This window comes from Bos grunniens, chromosome 4 (genome assembly GCF_055505025.1).
Source record: "Bos grunniens cultivar Pamir isolate PY7600 chromosome 4, Bosgru_T2T1.0, whole genome shotgun sequence".
In the NCBI taxonomy this organism is placed as follows: domain Eukaryota; kingdom Metazoa; phylum Chordata; class Mammalia; order Artiodactyla; family Bovidae; genus Bos; species Bos grunniens.
Window position 1 is genome coordinate 19283214 of NC_141168.1, and position 20430 is coordinate 19303643.

Sequence of the window (20430 nt, forward strand, 5' to 3'; positions counted from 1 at the left end):
CTAGCTTGAAGGACTTTGAGCATAACTTTACTAACATGTGGAATGAGTACAATTGTATGGTAGTTTGAATATTCTTTGGCATTGCCCTTTTTTGGGGATTGGATGAAAACTGACCTTCTCCAGTCCTGTGGCCACTGAAGTTTTCCAAGTTTGCTGACATATTCAGTGCAGCACTTTAACAGCATCAACAGTATTTTAAATAGTTCAATTGGAATTCCATCACCTCCACTAGTTTTGTTGGTAGTAATGCTTCCTAAGGCCCACTTGACTTCACACTCCAATATATCTGGCTCTAGGTGAGTGACCACAGCATTGTGGTTATCCAGGTCATTAAGACCTTTTTTGTATAGTTCATCATTGTCTTGCCACCTCTTCCTAATATCTTCTGCTTCTGTTAGGTCCTTACTGTCTGTTTTTTGTCATGCCCATCCTTGCGTGTGTTCCCTTGGTATCTCCAGTTTTCTTGACGAGATCTCTAGTCTTTCCCATCTGTTGTTTCCCTGTTTCTTACTTTGTGGACTTAAGAAGGCCTTCTTATCTCTCCTTGCAATTCTCTGGAACTCTGCATTCAGTTGGTATATCTTGCCCTTTCTCTCTTGCCTTTCACTCCTCTGCTTTCCTCAACTATTGTAAAGCCTCCTCAGACAACCACTTCGACTTCTTGCATTTCTTTTTCTTTGAGGTGGTTTTGGTGACTGCCTCCTATACAGTGTACGAATCTCTGTCCATAGTTCCTCAGGCACTCTGTTTGCCAGATTGAATCCCTTGAATCTTCTATTTATCACCTCCACCACATAATCATAAAGTGAAAGTCACTCAGTCTCTGATGATCTCAGCTATCTAGCAGATGTCAATACTATGACATCTGGGGCCTCCAATCAGGGAAAACTGAGTTGTTGGGGGGACTGCTTGACTCAATCCAAATGACTCATATGTGCCTTTGAGTTTTTAAAAATAATTTCCCCATATTTTCCTGTATCTTTATGCTGATAATGATATACTTAGAGGCAGCATTTATTATCTTTCTTCTAATTTACTACAGACTTGAAAAACAGATAGCCAAACCTGCAGAATTATATATAAAATTCAAAAGATAATGATGGATCTCCTAAGGGTATCAACCCTGTGATACTGTTTCATTGGGTTTGGCTGGTCAGTTTTAAATTTTTTTCATTCATTCAGTAAATATGTGCCAAGTACCTACATAATTACTAAGTATAGAGATCAAAAGATATATAGAACACAGGTTTTAGATACATAAAATTGCTGGATTTATTTGCCAATAAAGCAAGGTGTTATTGTATGGCTTAAATAATATGATCTAGGTTAGTGCTCAGTTGCTTCAGACACATTCAACTCTTTGCAACCCTTATAGACTGTAGCCCACCAGGCTTCTCTGTGCATAGGATTTTCCAGGCAAGAATACTGGAGTGGAGGGTGGCCATGCCCTATCCAGGGGATCTTCCCAACCCAGGGATCAAACCTACATCTCCTGTGTCTCCAGCATTTTAGGGGGATTTTTTTACTGGGAAGCTCATGACCTGGGTTAGCAACTACTTTAAATTTAGTTAAAACTTGCAACTGCAAGGTTATAATCTCTTTGTGTTGTTCCCTGCTGTCATTGTCATGTTATACATACTGTAATCAGTGCTAACTTTGTCTCTTATTGTCTATGTAAGAGTTATCAAGAAATCACCTCATTTACCGCTAGAAAAATTAAATGAAATTTACAGTGGATAGACTCCAGCTCGTATAAGGAAGAACTTTCTATTTGAGCTTCTTAAAAATAGAAATGTACTTGTTACTTTCCTACCTGTATTTAATTTGGATTTGAACTTTTTTCTTGCTTTTTGAGACAGAGACTAAATTACTGATTTTAGATTTTTTTTCCCCCTTTCAATATAAGTATCGTGTGGTAGAACCTGTTATCTGACGTTGTATCCATCTCACAGTGTTATTGTCTGACTGGAACTTCACTGTCTTACTCAAGAGGTATGTTTTCCAAATACGTGTCAAAATTTCCTGAAACCAAGATTCTTTATGGCCATCAGATCACTATTACTTGCCACTTTCTCACACAACTAAATAAGGTTTATTTGGTGTGAAGGAACCATTTTGATCTCGTTACTCTTTTATAAATTCCAATGGTAGTTTTAGGCCTCAGGCTAATTATTTCTAGAAAGGAGGCAGTTCAGTAAGTGGGGCATTGATGCTTCCGAAAAAGGGGGGAAAGAAAAATCTTCAGCTTCCTTCTTGGACGTGGAAACCACGCAGAAGGACTTCACAGGATCTCTGAAGGGACAAGGAGCAATTGATTCTCATGCACCAGCATACGGTCTCGTACTCAGGTCCGAATTCCTTCACCAACAGCGCTTTCAGTGAATCATCAGATGAAGGAAGATTGAGTGGAAGGCACCATGTGTGTGAGAGGAGGATGTTGGAATGAGGTGAAAATAACCATGTAAGCAGGAACAGAAAGTGGGCTTTTAGAGGACAAGGCGAGTGAGCAGAATCACAATCCTTGATTTTAATGTTTCTAGTTTCCAGTGTTAACATCTCTTTCAGCATATTTTTTAGTAGTGAACTTTTCACCATTAGTGAAATATGATGGAGAATGCAAAGAATGAGGCAGACAGAGTGAATGGGGATGAGGTATCCCAACCAAGCTGCAAGGTCTCTTGCTGTTTTAAACTAACCTGATGTAATGTTCTCATTTTGGAAGATGTCACTAGGTCCCTAATGAAGTGAGTTTGCCAGGCTTCTAACAAGATTTTCCTCTTTCCCAAAGCAACACTCTGCATAATCAATTAAGCCTTTCCTTGATTTCTTTTTTTTTTTCTTCCCATTCTTCTTTATTTTTTTAGTCAATGAGCTCAGCTCTAAATGAAAGCTAGAGTTGTATGAACTGAATTGGCTGGAAATAGTAGCTGAAAGGCGTGCAAATCAAAGCTGGCAAGTTTCAGCTCTTCCGTTCTTGAGGGAGAGACTAACTTCAATCCAGATGGCTTCCTGGGCAATTGTTTGATTATTCCAGCACTTTGTTCCTGGTATGGAACCAGGCATTAATAACCCAGCCTTTGCAAGCTAAACCAAGAAAACACACACCATATCTTTACCTTTAAGTGGCTTAGTACCCATTTAGACACTTCCACCAGTGTGGGAACTGTGTAGGAAGGGATTTTACATCACTCATGGATTGAGGGAGGGTATGTAGAGAAGATAACCATCAGGCTGTTTGATCCTAACCTAGCATAGGGCCTAAACTACAGAGAAAAGAGAAAACTATGAGCTCTGAAGTCAGTCAGCTCCATCTTCTTTGGTACCTACACCAAGGACAAAGGTTTCTAGTGTCTTTGTGAAAGATGTGAGTCTATATTCGTATCTCTCTGCAGAGATCTTTCTATCGATCTATCAATCGATCTATCTATCCATCTATCTCCATACACACATTTGGGGGATGAAATTATTAATATTTGTTATTTTGCTTTTGGAAATTATTTGCCTTCAAGTCAATCCCACGGATGGTCTGGTAGGCTGCAGTCCATGGGGTCGAGAAGAGTCAGACAAGCCTGAGCAACTTCACTTTCACTTTTCAATTTCATGCAGTGGAGAAGGCAATGACAACCCACTCCAGTGTTCTTGCCTGGAGAATCCCGGGGACGGCAGAGCCTGGTAGGCTGCCGTCTGTGGGGTTGCACAGAGTCGGACACGACTGAAGCGACTTAGCAGCAGCAGCAGCAGCAGCAGCAGCAGCATTCATTTTTAGAATGTTACTAAGTATATTCAAGAACTCCTGCAAAGTGAGAAAATGTAGAGGTTTTTTACAAGGATCTATAGCTCCTCTAGGGGCTTCCCAGGTGGGTCAGTGAGCAAAGAATCCACCTACAATGCAAGAGATGTGGGTTCAGTCCTGGGGTAGGGAAGATCCCTTGGAGGAGGGCATTGCAACCAACTCCAGTATTCCTGCTGGGAGAATCCCATGGACAGAAGAGCCTGGTGGGCTACAGTCCATAGGATTGCAAAGAGTCAGACATGACAAGTGTCTGAGCATGCACATAACTCCTTTAAAAAGTAGTGATAGCTCTCCTGTACTGTACAAATAGCATTCTGATGGGCAAAGACTTAAATATGGATGTGGTTCTTGTATTCTCTTTCTACATTAGTTTCTAGAAAGTGTAAAGCCATGTATCAATAAATTATTAGTGAAGATCATGACATCTGGTCCCATCACTTCATGGGAAATAGATGGGGAAACAGTGGAAACACTGTCAGACTATGTTTTTACGCTCTAAAATCACTGCAGATGGTGACTGCAGCCATGAAATTAAAAGACGCTTACTCCTTGGAGGAAAAGTTATGACCAACCTAGATAGCATATTCAAAAGCAGAGACATACAACAAAGGTCCATCTAGTCAAGGCTATGGTTTTTCTAATGGTCATGTATGGATGTGAGAGTTGGACTGTGAAGAAAGCTGAACACCGAAGAATTGATGCTTTTGAACTGTGGTGTTGGAGAAGACTCTTGAGAGTCCCTTGGACTGCAAGGAGATCCAACCAGTCCATTCTGAAGGAGATCAGCCCTGGGATTTCTTTGGAAGGAATAATGCTAAAGCTGAAACTCCAGTACTTTGGCCACCTCATGCAAAGAGTTGACTCATTGGAAAAGACTCTGATGCTGGGAGGGATTGGGGGCAGGAGGAGAAGGGGACGACAGAGGATGAGATGGCTGGATGGCATCACTGACTCGATGGACGTGAGTCTGAGTGAACTCCGGGAGTTGGTGATGGACAGGGAGGCCTGGCGTGCTGCGATTCATGGGGTCGCAAAGAGTCGGACATGACTGAGCCACTGAACTGAACTGAACTGATATAAGAGTTGGACCATAAAGAAGGCTGAGCACTGAAATTGATGCTTTTGAACTGTGGTGTTGGGGAAGACTTTTGAGAGTCCCTTGGAATGCAAGGAGATCAAACCAGTCAATCTTAAAAAAAAAATCAATCCTGAATATTCATTGGAAGAAATGATGCTGAAACTGAAGCTCCTATACTTTGGCCACCTGCTGCCAAGAGGTGACTCATTAGAAAAGACTGTGATGCTGGGAAAGATTGAAGGCAGGAGGAGAAGGGGACAACAGGTTGAGATGGTTGGATGGCATCACTGACTCAATGGACATGAGTTTGAACTAGCTTTGGGAGATGGTGAAGGACAAGAAAGCCTGGCATGCTGCAGTCCATGAGGTCACAAAGAGTTGGACATGACTAAGCGGCTGAACAACAACATATAAGAGTACATGGCAGGCATTTTTTATTCTACCTTCTCTATTCAACTTTGTGGTTAAGAACATAGATTTAATTTGGTTTTGGCTGATCTAGGTTCAAATGTTATTTTTTAAAAAATTGAAGTTGACTTAAACACTCTTCTAACACTTTATGATCTTGGGCAAGTTATCTAGATTCTCTAATTTCTGTATTTCTCACCTGCAAAACTGGACTAATATTGACTCATTTCTAATGTTGGGACGATAAAAGATAAAGCTTTTAGCACAGAGCAAAGCCTTTAATCCATGATGGCTACTGTATTTCCCTACTCTTTATTTTTCCTTTGCCTTTTTCTTTATTTTTCTTTTGTAATCCTTCGAGATTGTATATCTTTTAAAAGCTACCTTAAAATTATTGAAAGAAATTGGGCCATAAATCATTTAAATAAGTAATCAAATTATTAGCAAATATTTAAATTTTGATTCCTAAAGAAATTATGGTTTAGAAGTGTTTATGAAATTTTCAATATCACCTAGGGATCTTGACCTTGTTGGAATGAATAGTTTAGCAGGTCTGACGTGGGACCTAGTCTGAATTTTTAAGAAGCTCCTAGGTGCTGCTGGTCTCAGAGTAGTGCTTTGGGTAGTAAGAGGTTCAGAAGAGAGGCTTGGAACTTTATAAAAACACAAAGTATTGAGTGCCTAGCACACTTTGAATCACAACCAAAAGCAGTGAGCTGATGTCTTCTTCTTTAATGAGTTAAAAGATTCCTTTCTGTAATCCAAAGTACCTGAAGGAGTCCCATGGGATTCTCTTGCTGACAGGAGTCATTGTCTTTCCAACCCTTGTGAGTCATGGCATTCCCTGAGCAGGCGCCTTGGTCCTTTGACTCTTGGACAGTCTTTGCCATTACGCTGTGGCACTTCTCAGAGCCTTTCATTATGTCAGGTTGAATATTTATTAGGCTCTTGTAACATAATGCTGAGCTAAATAACATAGATATTCACTGGCCAAGAAACAGTTTCTAAAGCAATGTTAATTTAATGATTGGTTCAGAAACAGCTATTTGGGGATTTTTTTAGCTTCACAATTTCACTAAAACATACCATGTTAAGGTTACCAGTGATTCCTTATTGCTAATTCCTATAGACACCTTTCCCTGGAATTTGACCCTGTTCATCATTTCTTACTTCTTAGAACTTCCTGTTTGCTTGGTTTCCATGATTCAGCTTCCTTTGCTTGCCTCTTATTCCTCAGTTGCTACTCCCAATTCACTTAAAAAAAAAAAAAGAAAATTTGGCCACACCACCAGGCTTGTGGGATCTTAGTTCCCTGACCAGGGATCAAACCCCGTCCCCCTGCAGTGAAAGCACTGAGTCTTAACCACTTGACCACTAGGGAAGTCCCTCCTCCCACTTATGTAAGAATCAGAATTCTCACGTCTTATGCACATCCTCAATTCTTACTCTATGTCTTCTCACTCCATGGTCTCTTTGGGAAATCTCAAGTATGCCTACTTATTCAGATAGCATATGTTGACTTCACTTTAATTTCCATCTCTAGATCAGAACTCTTCTTCCAGATTGATAACTTCTATCTCGTTCAACCCAAATGTCCTACTGGTACCTCAGACTCAACATGTCCAAACAAATCTTTACTACCTTTCCTTAATCTTAGTCCTTAAGTGTCTTTAAGCAATTTTTTTTAATGATCTGAAAAGTAAGGATATTAGAAGAACCTAAACATTCAGATGTCTGAGTATTAATATATTAATAGATATTTCATAAACCATATTGTATATAAATATTTTTATATATATTCTGACATTTAATACATGTCAGTTGCTGAGAATACTGTCCTTAGCATAGATCATCATGTGTATTACTTGGGAAACGCTTGAAAACCATATTCTCTATGTTGGCACCTATTTCTGGATTAAAGATTAGAAACTGAGAAATGTCCTATATTTCTCCTTCCTTCTCCTTACATAAGTTGTATGTTCAATCAATGTGATAAGCCCAACACATTTTACCCCTTAAATAACTTTTTCTCTTTTTACTTTTTTCTAGTAAAGCAGAAAAATTGGCTGGTAGAAAAATTAAAAATAGAACTGTCATATGATATGTATCCAGAAGAATTAAACTTCAGATCTCAATGAACTATCATGGTCATCACAACATTATTCACAATAGCCAATTTAGTAGAATTTTTCTAGTAAAGTAGAAACTTTTCTAGTAAAGTAGAAAATAGCCACTTTACTTTTTTCTTCTCTCAATCCCTTTTCCAGTGCCACAGTTTAAGTCTTCTCTGTGTCTTACCTGGATGATGTGAACTGGCCTTCTCTAAGCCTTCCTGAGTCCAGGTCCACCATCTCCCGTTCACTCTGCTAACCTATTGCTGAGCACTCTCTCAGGTTCACAGCTGGCCATGGTCCTCCTTCTCTCAAAATTCTTCATAGCTCCATATTTTCTCAAGTAAAATATCATTGCATTTCTCATGTGACCCTTACATATGACAACCAAGAAACAACAAGATTAGTCTCTTCCATCTCTTAGTTCCTTTTCTATTTCTCAAATTTTCTCAGTGGTGCTTGAGCAGTTTTTAATTAATCATTGATTCCTAGACTATATCACACTTATTCAAACCTGGAGGCCTTTGCCTGGATGTTCTTCTTTCTCTAACCTAAAATATTATTTGAGACTAAACTCAAAACTAGTCTCCTCTGATAGCTTTCCTTAAAGTCTTTGAACATAACCAGGTAACTTTTTTATACCCATTAAAAATAAGAAGAACAAAGCTATTATAGAAATTTTTAATTATAGTGCATCATTATTTTATCAGGAAATAGTATTGGATTTGATTCAGGATTTTTATGGCATCTATTGAGCTAATCCCATGATTTTTCTCCATTATTGTCATAATTCTGCCAGTGTAGTGAATGTGTTGGCTGTTAAAACAGCCTTGCATCTTGGAATAAACACCACGTTATGATTAGCTTTTGTTTTATATTTACTGGATTTTATTTACTAATATTTTAGAAATGTTTTTATGTTTATGTTCATTAGGAGTGTATGGTCATTAGGAGGTTTCTTGTAATGTCCTTGTTAAGTTTTGTTATCAAGTTCATTCATACTGAATTTTTTTCTACGTATACCAATTATCCTTCACAGTCTCCTGGAGTTTGCTCAAATTCATGTCCATTGAGTCGGAGGGCAGCAGAAGATGAGATGGTTAGATAGCATCACTGACTCAATGGACATGAATTTGAGCAAACTCCAGGAGATATTGAAGGACGGGATGCCTGGCATGCTGCAGTCCATGGGGTTGCAAAGAGTCGGGCACAGATTAAGAGTTGGGCACAGAACAACAAAAACCTTAGACTATGATTCTGGATTGGTCTATTTCTTTTTTCCAGTTCTGAGTAATTCATGTCTTTTGAGATTTTATTATATGTAAACCCTCTTGGTATTATGTCTTCTAGATTAATAGATACTTTTCTAATTATGAAATGTCTCTGTTTTGTTAATTCTTCCTGTCTTGACATCTACATTGACTAACACTACTATAGCCACACTAGAATTTTTTTTATGATTGGTTTGCTTTCAACTTAAAAAAAAAATTATACTTAATTTATCTTTTATAGATAGCATGCAGTTCAATATTGCTTGTCTCTTTACTTGACATTGTGTTTTTAATACATTTTGTCTGCTTATATTTAATGCAGTTATTCATATGTGTTGATTTGCATACACTTTGTTGCTATTTCTTTTTATCCCATTTGTTCTTTGTTCCTTTGTCCCTTCTTTCCTGATTGTTTCAGGTTAATCAAACCTTATTTTACATTGCATTATAATTTTTCTACTCTTTTAAATTATTACTCTTTAAATTATTTCTTTTAGAGGTTGCATTAGGAATTGACATATGTATCTCTGACATATAACTTGCTATTTAAAATGAATTTTACACCATTTTATGTAAGTAAAAAATCCTTAAAACAATATAATTGCATTTCCCCCATCATGCCTATAAAGACGATTTTCAAAGTGGTTCCAGCTAACAGATTATGAGAGTTAAAGTTCCTGTACATTTTTGCTAACATTTGGTATGGTTATTCTTTAACTTTCAGTCGGTTGAGTGGCTGTGTAGTAGTATCACATAGAGGTTTCCTGATAATGTTGGACATCTTCTGATGTGCTCATTTGCCATTTGCGTATCTTCTTTGACAGTGTGCAGTTCTTTTGCTCATATTTTTATGGGTTTTCTTATTACTGATTTGTAAATGTTCTCTATGTATTCTAGTGGAAATCCTTTGAAAGATAAATATTTTACATATATATAGTTATGTAATTGGTATTAGTATATTGATCTGGTATCCTGTAACATTACAGAATTCATTTATGGTTCTGGTAGCTTTTGGGGGTAATTCCATTGAATTGTAAATAGAAACTTATTTCTGGAGGGTTCTTTGGTAATTCTAGGTATCAAATTAAGAGACCTGGTATAGTCTGTCAGATACATTCAAGACATACTGGTTGAGATTTTCTGTGATTTCTTTGTGGTCAAAAAGTAATACTCAGTTCCTTTTCTGGTCCAAGTTTAGTCTGCAACAGACCAGTCAATAAATTTAGATCCCTTTTCAAAACTCTCAAAAAAAAAAAAAAAGAATAAATTCTCACTTGCCGGGTGTGACGTTTTCATTACTTGTCTGACCTTTGTGGCAGATGCAGAACTTCTCTGAATTGATCCTGATTGCTCTTCTACCAAGTCTCTGCCTCACACAGCCATAAAATATTTATTTAGTGCCCACCCCCCAAACAAAATGATGTGAAATACTCTCCTAATGCTTAGCAGAATGTTCAGTTCAGTTCAGTCACTCAGTCATGTCCAACTCTTTGTGACCCCATGGACTACAGCACACAGGCCTCCTTGTCCATCACCAACTCCCGGAGCTTGCTTAAACTCATGTCCTTCGAGCAGTATGTTAATGAACATGAAAATTTGCATGCTGTTTTGTTAATTATATTTTTGATTGGGTCACTTCATTTCAACAAATAAAGCTACTAGTTATTAATGAGATGCCATTTGAACTCAGTAGTTGATAAAGTTGTATCCAGTTGTTTACAAGAGTATGAGAATGTGGTAATCTTGAAGGAAATATGTTTTCATTTGATGTTAAGATCCACATATTTTAAAAAAAGTGTTTTCTTACTGAGCTAGGCTGAAGGAGTATGGACTGTGACTTCAGTCAGCATGGGGCATTTATCCATGATTTGTTAACACTATTGACTCTTGCTTTGAGAAACTAATTAAGTTTGCCAGTACCCACAGCTTTCTTTTGATTTTTACTGCCTAAAATTGATAAATACTCTTTAAAATTTGCAGAAGAAATCTTAGCAAGAATATTAGATATTTCTTTCATCAAAAATACGTTTGTTTTACTTGCAACATTTTTACATTTTCCACCACAAAATATGGCATATACTCTTCATGTGTCTTTGGCTCCATTAAGCGTTTGTCATTTGGAGAGTTTGTGAGATCAAATATAATTCAAATCTGTGTCTCCCTTATAACCTAGCCTATTATTTTTCACATAGTATGCGGTCACTAAATATTCACTGATAATAATTATGATTTCAACCATCTGCCTGCTATGGCTCCAACTTTTCAATATCACACTTTCTTCTTTTACCAACAAACCAAACTATTTCCTTCAAATTAGTCTCTTGATTTCTCACCTTAAAATTTCTTCCATTTACCCATTGTTGTTTAGTTGCTGAGTTGTGTCCAACTCTTTGTGACTCCATGGACTGTAGCCCTCCAGTCTCCTCATCCATGGGATTTTCCAGGCAAGAATACTGGAGTGAGTGGCCATTTCCTTCTCCAGGGGATCTTCCCAACCCAGGGATCGAGCCCTCATCTCCTGAATTACAGGCGAATTCTTTACTGCTGAGTCATCAGGGATTATGTTTCTTCCATTGGAAATGCTTTTCGTTCCAGATTTACTTACTTAATCAAAATTCAAACTACTTTAAAAGGAGGTATTGCCACCCTCTTTATGAACCTACTTCTGGGGGCTTCCACCCCTCACTTTCTTCCTCTAAGAGCTACAGGGGTCACTACTGATGGAGCACCTAACGTGTGCCTGTCAAGATGCCAGATATTTTATATCTGTTATCTCATTGTAATCTTTAAAAAAACTAGGAGTCTGCATGATAAAACTTTAAATTTCTTTACCACAGAGGGTATTGAGAATAAAAGGGAGTGACTGCTTTGTTCACATCACAGATATAATAAGTGACAAAGTTTATATGGAAGAAATCTGGCTGACTCCAAACCCTCTTCTTTTTCCATATATTAAAAAATTAGTTTTTCATGCCTTATGATTCACTGTCTTATTTTCCTCATAATTGTAGTCATACTTATTATAGTGTGTGTTTGATCCTTGATAAGAAGACATAATCATGTCAAACATTAAAGTATGGGATAGTTAAAATATACACTTGTAAAGTTCCTGTTTTTGCTACCCAAAACAAAGCATTTTGCATACTCAAATATATTTCATATTAACTACTTGAAACATTTTCACATTTCTACTTTTGAAAAAAATATTGTTTTGTAACATCATATCCCCTACTGACTTTCAGAATGGCCAGACCAGTGACTCTTAAATGCATTTTTTCTGAATTTCCCTGGTGGTCCAGTGGTTGAGAAGCTGCCTGCCAATGCAGGGGACGTGGGTTTGATCACTGGTCCAGGAAGGGCAACAGGGCAAGTAAACCCATGCATGGCACTGACTGAAGCCCACGCACCCTAGAGCCCGTGCTCTGCAACGAGAGAAGGCCCCGCAATGAGAGAAGCCACCGCAATGAGAAGCCTGCATACTGCAACCAGAAAAGCCCGTGTGAAGTCAAAAATAAATAAAATTAATTGAAAAAAAAGAACAGATAGTAGTATCCGGTTTTAAAAAATAAATACATTTTTCTTTCTTGACAAATGAAACCTTACAAGGAAAGTCGTGCAAGAGAAGTTGCTGCAGGTGAAGCTGAGATAAGGGTGGGAGATATGGTGTGACTGTCAGTATCATCTCAGGTTTCTTTCATGCCTGGCAGCAGCCCTTGACCTCTCCCTGGAAACAGCAGTTCTCTAAAAATCATTGTTTAGCCTAACTTTATTTTTCTAATGAAAATCAGAAGAGATTCTTAAATGTGTGTGTGTGAAGTTTGAGTCTTGGAACATGTTCCTGACTCCCAAGTACTGTAAGCATTATAAGTACTTTGGTAATAAATACCTGGAAATGAACCAAAGTACACAGAACATCCACAACATGGGTAAACAAAAATAATAAGAAAGCGGAAAGAGAAACACACATACTACATGAAGGGTATCGAGATGACCGGTTGAGTATTGTGGCTGCCCCTTTCGTGGTAACTTAGGGTTTTTGTTATGTTTATACAGCATGCCGGCTTCCCAGATGGCGCTAGTGATAAAGAGCCAACCTGCCAATGCAGGAGACGTAAGAGACGAGGGTCTCATCCCTGAGTCGGGAATATCTCTTGGAGAAGGGCATGGCAACCCACTCCCGTATTCTTGCCTGGAGAATCCCATGGACAGAACAACTTGGGGGGCTACAGTCCATGGGGTCACAAAGAGTTGGACACGGCTGAAGTGACTTAGCACAGCATACAACATTCCTCTCTGCCTGACTTCCCTTTGCTTCTCTTTTCCTGAGCAGTTGATAATGCTGTCTGTCTTTCTCCCTCACAATTTTCATGATTAACTCATTTCCTCTTCCTCCTTTTGAGGTCCACCCACTGTTAGCTGGTACTGTACACTCTATTCTAATCACATTCTGTCACTGAATATATTGTATACATCATCTCTGCAAATTCATTTATTTGATCCCGTTTGCCTGAAGTTCCCTTCCTTCCCTCATTTCTTTATTTAGAAGACCAACTATTTTTTTAAATCTGATAAAATATACCACAACCCTCTACCTCACTCACCCTTGCTAAGCAAAATTATCACTTGAGCCTAGGTACTCAAATAGCACTGTGTGTATAAGTGCTTCAGGATATTTAACATAATGAATCATGTCACTCATTTCTCACATTTTTTTCCCAGTTACACAGAATTCTTTCGGGGGAGGGCTGAATCATATTCTTTTATCATGTTCTTATGCCCAGTAGACATCCAGCCCTCAGTAGGTACCCTAAAAATTGGTGAATAAATACCTAAAGAAAATGTCCTAAAATATCACATTTCTCCAACAGGGGCCATTATGCTGTGAAAATAATTCAGCCTGAAAGCTACCCATTTTTATTGTGTTATACAAAATTAAACAAATGTCATACTATCAATCTGATTGATATGTACTTAGTTAAAATCAAAGATGGAACATGGTTGAATTCATTGATGGGCTGTGAGTAGAGTGTATCTGAGGTCATGAACACACATGCTTGGGACACATTCTTTTCAAGGCTTAATGTTTAAGTAAGGCAGCTTAACAAGGTCAAAGTGAAAGGCTGGTTTAGCAAAAGATTCCATTGTAAACATAATGGTTATTTATATGAGACTTTAGGAATCTAAGGCAATGATCAACCATTTGAAAATAAATCAATTTGAGGATTATGACTTGAAGAAGGGTTAGTGAAAATAAAAGTGGCCTATAAAAAGGAAAAAAAATTACTATTTCACAGAGCTTTAGAAAGATAGATCACAAAATATCTAGAAAGTTTTGGTGATGTGTAATATTTGATGTATTACAAATCATTCATAGACTGCTCTTGTATGTATGAAACTGCTTTAGATCCTGGTTGTTTCTAGCTCAATTTTTTCAGTGAATCTTATATCCATGGCATAGACAAAGAGCTGAGGCATCACTTTAGCATGAATACTACTTCCTCTATTCGATGCCATGTTTTAGCTATATTTTTTTGCTAGCAAAAAATTTACTAAGTGGCAACTTTGTGCTGGGACCCTGTCTCAGGTATTTGAATAAAAGGAGGGCAGTAGAATAGTTTCACCACACAAGAGGTATAATATGCAGTTGCAAAGTTATATTTTTTTTTCATTTCATACATGTTAAATTGCATAACAGTTTCATTCATTCTCAACATGGAGCCTCTATACTTTAGTGAACTCCAAAGAAATACTGGGGATAAAGGTCCTTGAGTTTCTTTTAACCTTTTAAGAAGTCAAAGCCTGAACAAATTTGTGTCCTAATAAAGCTGAACAAGTCTTTAGTTGGCATTAATTAAATCATATCTCTCTGGTTTTTTAAAAAAATTTTATCCTTTGATTTTAGATAAGATTAGACAGCTAAAAGTGTCATGCTCGTTATTTCTTAATGAAAATAAGTACTTCCTTTTAATAAGTAATATGAGTGTAGGGGTGAACTAACTTTATTCAGCAACTAGTAATATATTTCTTGATAATCTGGGTTAGCTCTATGTCTACAACTTAGTTTCCACAACAAATATTTCTTGATATTCTATGTTAGCTCTGAGTTTGCATCCTGCATTTTCACAACAAACCTCTCAAGTTATTATAATCATACCCACTTTGTAGATGTCAAAACAGCAGTTTAAATGGTTGTGATTTGCCCAAGAACATTGCAAAAATTATATGGTAGAGCTGAAGTTTAAGCCAAAGCTTCTGCCTCTAAATCCTATATTAGTCATTCCAAACAAATCACTAAGAGACATATTCCAGCATCCTTGTCTTATGTTTACACCAGATGTTAATCATCTTTAAAATTTTAGATCCTATCAAAATACTAATACTTTTCCTTCTCATCAGTGATTTTTTCTATAGAAGTGACCGGGATTTAATCTATTAACACTTCCCCCACCTAGTTGGTTTCTTTAACTGATTTCGTTTCATCCTTGAGCTTCATTCATACTTATTAGTGATTGAGATAACGTGACAGTGATTTCCAGACACCAAGCATCTAGGGTAGTCTTCTAGTTAACTGTTAAGCCCCATGAAATTAAATCTGTCAGAGTAAGGACAGCAAAAGTTGGCAGTAGGAGGAGTGAAAATAAGTAAATTATTCAAAAGACCTGAGCTGGCTTAGCAAGGCCTATTCTGCCATTGTTCTAGTTCCCTCCGTTCGAAAAGTAAGTCCCGACCCTGACCACTTCCTTAAGTCAGTATTCTTGCCTCTGTGCTCATCTAGCACGTGTTGGAGAGCGGCAGAGATACACCATATGGAGATACTTCTGCCTTTGTTTGATGCTAAGGACAAATAAAGTGAAAGAAAGTGAAAGTGAAGTCGCTCAGTCCTGTCCGACTCTTTGTGACTTCATGGACTGTAGCCTACCAGGCTCCTACATCCATGGGATTTTCCAGGCAAGAGTACTGGAGTGGGTTAAACAACCAACAGATACCACAAGCAAGGGAAGCTCTTATCTACACACATTCAGTTACTCAAGTTCTTAACACTGCAACAAGGCACCAGCATGCTACTTGTTTTTTTTTTTTTTTTAATAATTTGACTCATCTCTTTCCTAAACTCCTTTACTCTCTTTTAAAAAATAATTGTTTCCTTTGCTCTACCCAGAAGAATCTAAAGTTACCAAAACAGAGGCTTAAGCAGAATGGCAGCCAAAACAGGAGGAAGGGGAAAAGATAAGTTGAAAACTCAAACCTATTGCTGATCACAAATTTTACACATTTTCCCTGTATGTATGGAATTGTGTGCATTTTCTTTAGAACATCTAAAAGCTGAAATTAACCATTTGCCCACTAATTAAGATTCCAAATTTTTCTGAATTCATAGGGGCAAACAATATAAATAGAGTTTACTTTATTCTATTAACTCTAACTCTCATAACAGTTCCTCTCTCCTTTCTTCCTCTCTGCTACCACTACAGTTAAGATCCCTGTTTAATGGACGATTCTATGATTTTAGAACATTTTTTCAGAAAATTCTGGCCTCTGTGGGATTTTTCTCTTGAAATAAAGTGACTTTAACTTGATTGAAAGAAAGCTTTTTGAAAATAATTATAAAAGTAAGGTTAGCAATGTCAGACTAGAAATGCTGAGGTTAATATAGCCAGCAATAGTATCCTTCTATTAATAACTCTGTGTGTGTATGTTTATGGAAGAGTTCTATTTCTGCTAAGTGTCCATGTTTTCTCAGTGACCTCTCTTTCCACTGTGTATGATACATGGCTCTTCAAGCATCACTGTTTTGCTTGGTCAGAAAATTCTCTCAATAGCTGTGCTCTCATGATGGAAATTTCTGAATTCTCACTTTCCTGCCATTAGAGTGGTATCATCTGCATATCTGGGGTTGTTGATATTTCTCCCAGCAACCTTGATTCCACCTTAACTACAGAACCTCTTGACAGTGAAAGAGTAGAGTGAAAAATCTGGCTTAAAACTCAACATTCAAAAAACCAAGATCATGGCATCTGGCCCCATCACTTCATAGCAAATAGATGGGAAAAAGTGGAAGCAGTGACCAGTTTTATTTTTGGGGGCTCCAAAATTACTGCAGATAGTGACTGCACCCATGAAATTAAATTACACTTGCTCCTTGAAAGAAAAGCTATGACAAACCTAGGCAGCACATTAAAATGCAGAGACATTACTTTGCCAACAAAGGTCCATATAATCAAACCTATGGTTTTTCCAGTATCATGTATAGATGTGAAAGTTGGACTATAAAGAAGGCTGAGTGCCAAAGAATTGATGTTTTTGAATTGGGGTACTGGAGAAGACTCTTGAGAGTCCCTTGGACTGCAAAGAGATCAAACCAGTCAATTCTAAAGGAAATGGACCCTGAATATTCATTGGAAGGACTGATGCTGAAGCGGAAGTTCCAGTACTTTGGCCACCTGATGCAAAGAGCCAACTCATTGGAAAAGACCTTGATGCTGGGAAACCAATGAAGGCAGGAGGAGAAGGGGGCGGCAGAGGATGAGATAGTTGGATGGCATCACTGACTCAAAGGACATGAGTTTGAGCAAACTCCAGGAGATAATGAAGGACAGCAAAGCCTGGTACACTGCAGACCATGGGGTCACAAAGAGTAGGATACAACTTAGAGACTGAACAAAAACAACAACAACACAATAATCTAATTCACAATCTAATTTCAAGTATTCATAGGTAATTATGAAACAAAAAGGTGTATTACAACATAGAAATGCATTAAAATTTAAAAGTTAACTTACCCTCTGCTGCTGCTGCTGCTGCTGCTGCTAAGTCGCTCAGTCATGTCCGACTCTGTGCGACCCCATAGATGGCAGCCCACCAGGCTCCCCCATCCCTGGGATTCTCCAGGCAAGAGTACTGGAGTGGGTTGCCATTTCCTTCTCCAATGCATGAAAGTGAAAAGTGAAAGTGAAGTTGCTCAGTCGTGTCCGACTGTTAGCGACCGCATAGACTGCAGCCTACCAGGCTCTTCCATCCATGGGATTTTCCAGGCAAGAGTACTGGAGTGGGGTGCCATTTCCTTCTCCAGTAACTTACCCTCTAAGAAGACTCAAATGAGAAGTTTCCACCTCCAAAGTGGTTAGTCACTGAGAGTATGTTTTTGGACTGCCTTTGGAGAAAACACCAGAAGACCTTCACTTAGGTTCATGTTACATCTCATAATTATAGTTGCTATGTGGATATGTATTAAATGTATTGTGTAGATGCACCAGGGTACTTAGCTCTGAGAGGACTTGCCAACCAATATGACTCACTTCTCAGACAAATCATGTCCAATGAAAGTCATAGGACAAGTGTCATAATCAGTAACAATTTGTCTGTTTGATCATCACTGAAGTATAATTATAAAAATTTACATTCAATTCAGTTCAGTTCAGTCGCTCAGTCGTGTCTGACTCTTTGCGACCCCCTGGACTGCAGCATGCCAGGCCTCCCAGTCCATAAAGTCCCGGAGTTTACTCAAACTCATGTCCATTGAGTCCGTGATGCCATCCAACCATCTCATCCTCTGTCATCCCCTTCTCCTCCTGCCTTCAATCTTTCCCAGCATTAGGGTCTTTTCCAATGAGTCAGCTCTTTGCATCAGGTGGCCAAAGTATTGGAGTTTCAGCTTCAACATCAGTCCTTCCAATGAATATTCAGGACTGACTTCCTTTAGGATTGACTGGTTGGATATCCTTGCAGTCCAGGGGATTCTTCTCCAACACCACAGTTCAAAAGAATCAATTCTTCGGCACTCAGCTTCACTTACAGTTCAACTCTCACATCTATACATAACTACTGGAAAAACCGTAGCCTTGACTAGATGGACATTTGTTGGCAAAGTAATGCCTCTGCTTTTTAATATGATAGCTAGGTTGGTCATAACTTTTCTTCCAAGGAGTAAGCGTCTTTTAATTTCATGGCTGCAGTCACCATCTGCAGTGATTTTGGAGCCCCCAAAATAAAGTCTGCCACTGTTTCCCCATCTATTTGCTATGAAGTGATGGGACCGGATGCCATGATCTTCATTTTCTGAATGTTGAGCTTTAAGTCAACTTTTTCACTCTCCTCTTTCACTTTCATCAAGAGGCTCTTCAGATCTTCTTCACTTTCTAAAAAAAAAAAAAAATTACATTTACAGAAAGTAAAAGCATGTAATTTTAGATTTTAGAAAGTGATGGAGATGCTGAGTTGCTAATTAGGACTTGTGATTCAGGGAAAGGACCAAATGACCAAAATATTAACTTTAACTGATGAATATGAAATATTCATCCATACAATGGAATCCAAAGTCATCAATTAAAAAACACTAAAATGGGCATTTCCAGTGTTACAGAAAGGGAGAAAAAATCACTGACAAGGATATCATTTTATAGATAGGCTTGAATGAGGAAAGGAAATTACAGAACAGAGTGATCTTAGTCCCTTATATATGTGAGGTTTTATTGTTTACATTCATGAGAATGTAAAATCATGTCAACAGTCTACACTTCTGGAAGAAAAATTCTGAGTTAATGAGCGTATGCCATTACTATCATTTTTATATGAAGTATAAAATATCAGGAACATACTAGATGGAGATCAATGACTACCAGGTGAGTTGCTGTAGCCAGTGACTTGGTACAGCTTCAAGAAGTGGGCTGTCCTGGCACTTGTCCTGGCGCCTTCCCCAGTATGCTTGGCAAGGCGATCATGTTGACAGGATGCTGTCACAAGTGACTTCAAGTTCTACAGGAGTCTTGCTAATGTTATCCTGGGATTTTTTTTTATTGATATCAAATGAGGAGATTTCAAATTATGAGTAAATGTAAACCCTTGACTCCATTCTAGAATTTAGAGGCTTTTTAGTACATTTGAGTTTAGAAGTGTTTTTGCTGTATATTGAAGGTGTGCTAGCTCTACTTCTGTTTTGGGCTTCACTTTTCAGTGGACCAATGAATAATACAACTATGATGATAAGACAATTGTGATCATGGAGATGATAAAACAAAATGAGAGATATTGATCATTACGGATGCATCTGAAGATAACAGCAAACATATACTTGCACAGATAATCTATTCATTATGTCTACTCACGTTATACACATGGATGAAAACATCATGGTTGTTTTTAGGAATCTTCAGGACTTATAAGGGTAACTGTAGTCATTGCCATTACCAAGTGTCACTATCAGTAGGACTTACTGTAGGAGTCTGTTCCAATGCATGCCATCAAAATTCTTTTGCTTCCATTTCTCTTAAGTCATACTTAGCAAATGGTTATGTGTGAAGTCTTATGTGAAGGACTGTTGTATTTTATCAATGAATACATGACTGATTGCAGAAGAGCACTTACTTCAGTGGATGTCGGAGAAAAGATTGAACTCTGCTCCATATAATTGATATAAATTTTCCTAAAATCTGATATTTCAGAAATGGAAACTGGAGTCCTTCACCAAGGAGTTCAGTGAGCTTTCTTTGACTTAGGTTGACTCCACCTTCTCCATTTCTCTGTTTATTCTTAGAATGCAGACTCCACAGTACCTGCAGCAACGTCGAAAATTTGCAGCTGCCTTTTTGGCATTTATTTTCATCTTGGCAGCTGTGGACACCGCTGAAGCAGGAAAGAAAGAGAAACCAGGTGAGCAATATCGTTTTGAACAAAAGTCTTCTTTGATTAATGTCTATCTAATCCAGCTACTTGCTTTTTGTCTTTTCTCCTTCCTTCCCTCTCTTTTTTCCTTCTTTCCCTTTCTTCCCACTT

General features: G+C 38.0%; 1 protein-coding gene across 5 annotated transcripts in view; it reads left to right on the plus strand.

Annotated features, from left to right (window-relative positions):
• Window positions 1–20430, plus strand: part of PTN (pleiotrophin) — a 152908-nt gene that overhangs the window by 105051 nt on the left and 27427 nt on the right. For all 5 annotated transcript variants that reach the window (XM_086395408.1, XM_086395409.1, XM_086395410.1 and 2 more), the window contains one exon: window positions 20192–20307. In XM_086395408.1, the coding sequence (XP_086251534.1) occupies window positions 20192–20307 (116 nt within the window). The remainder of the gene's footprint in view (window positions 1–20191; window positions 20308–20430) is intronic.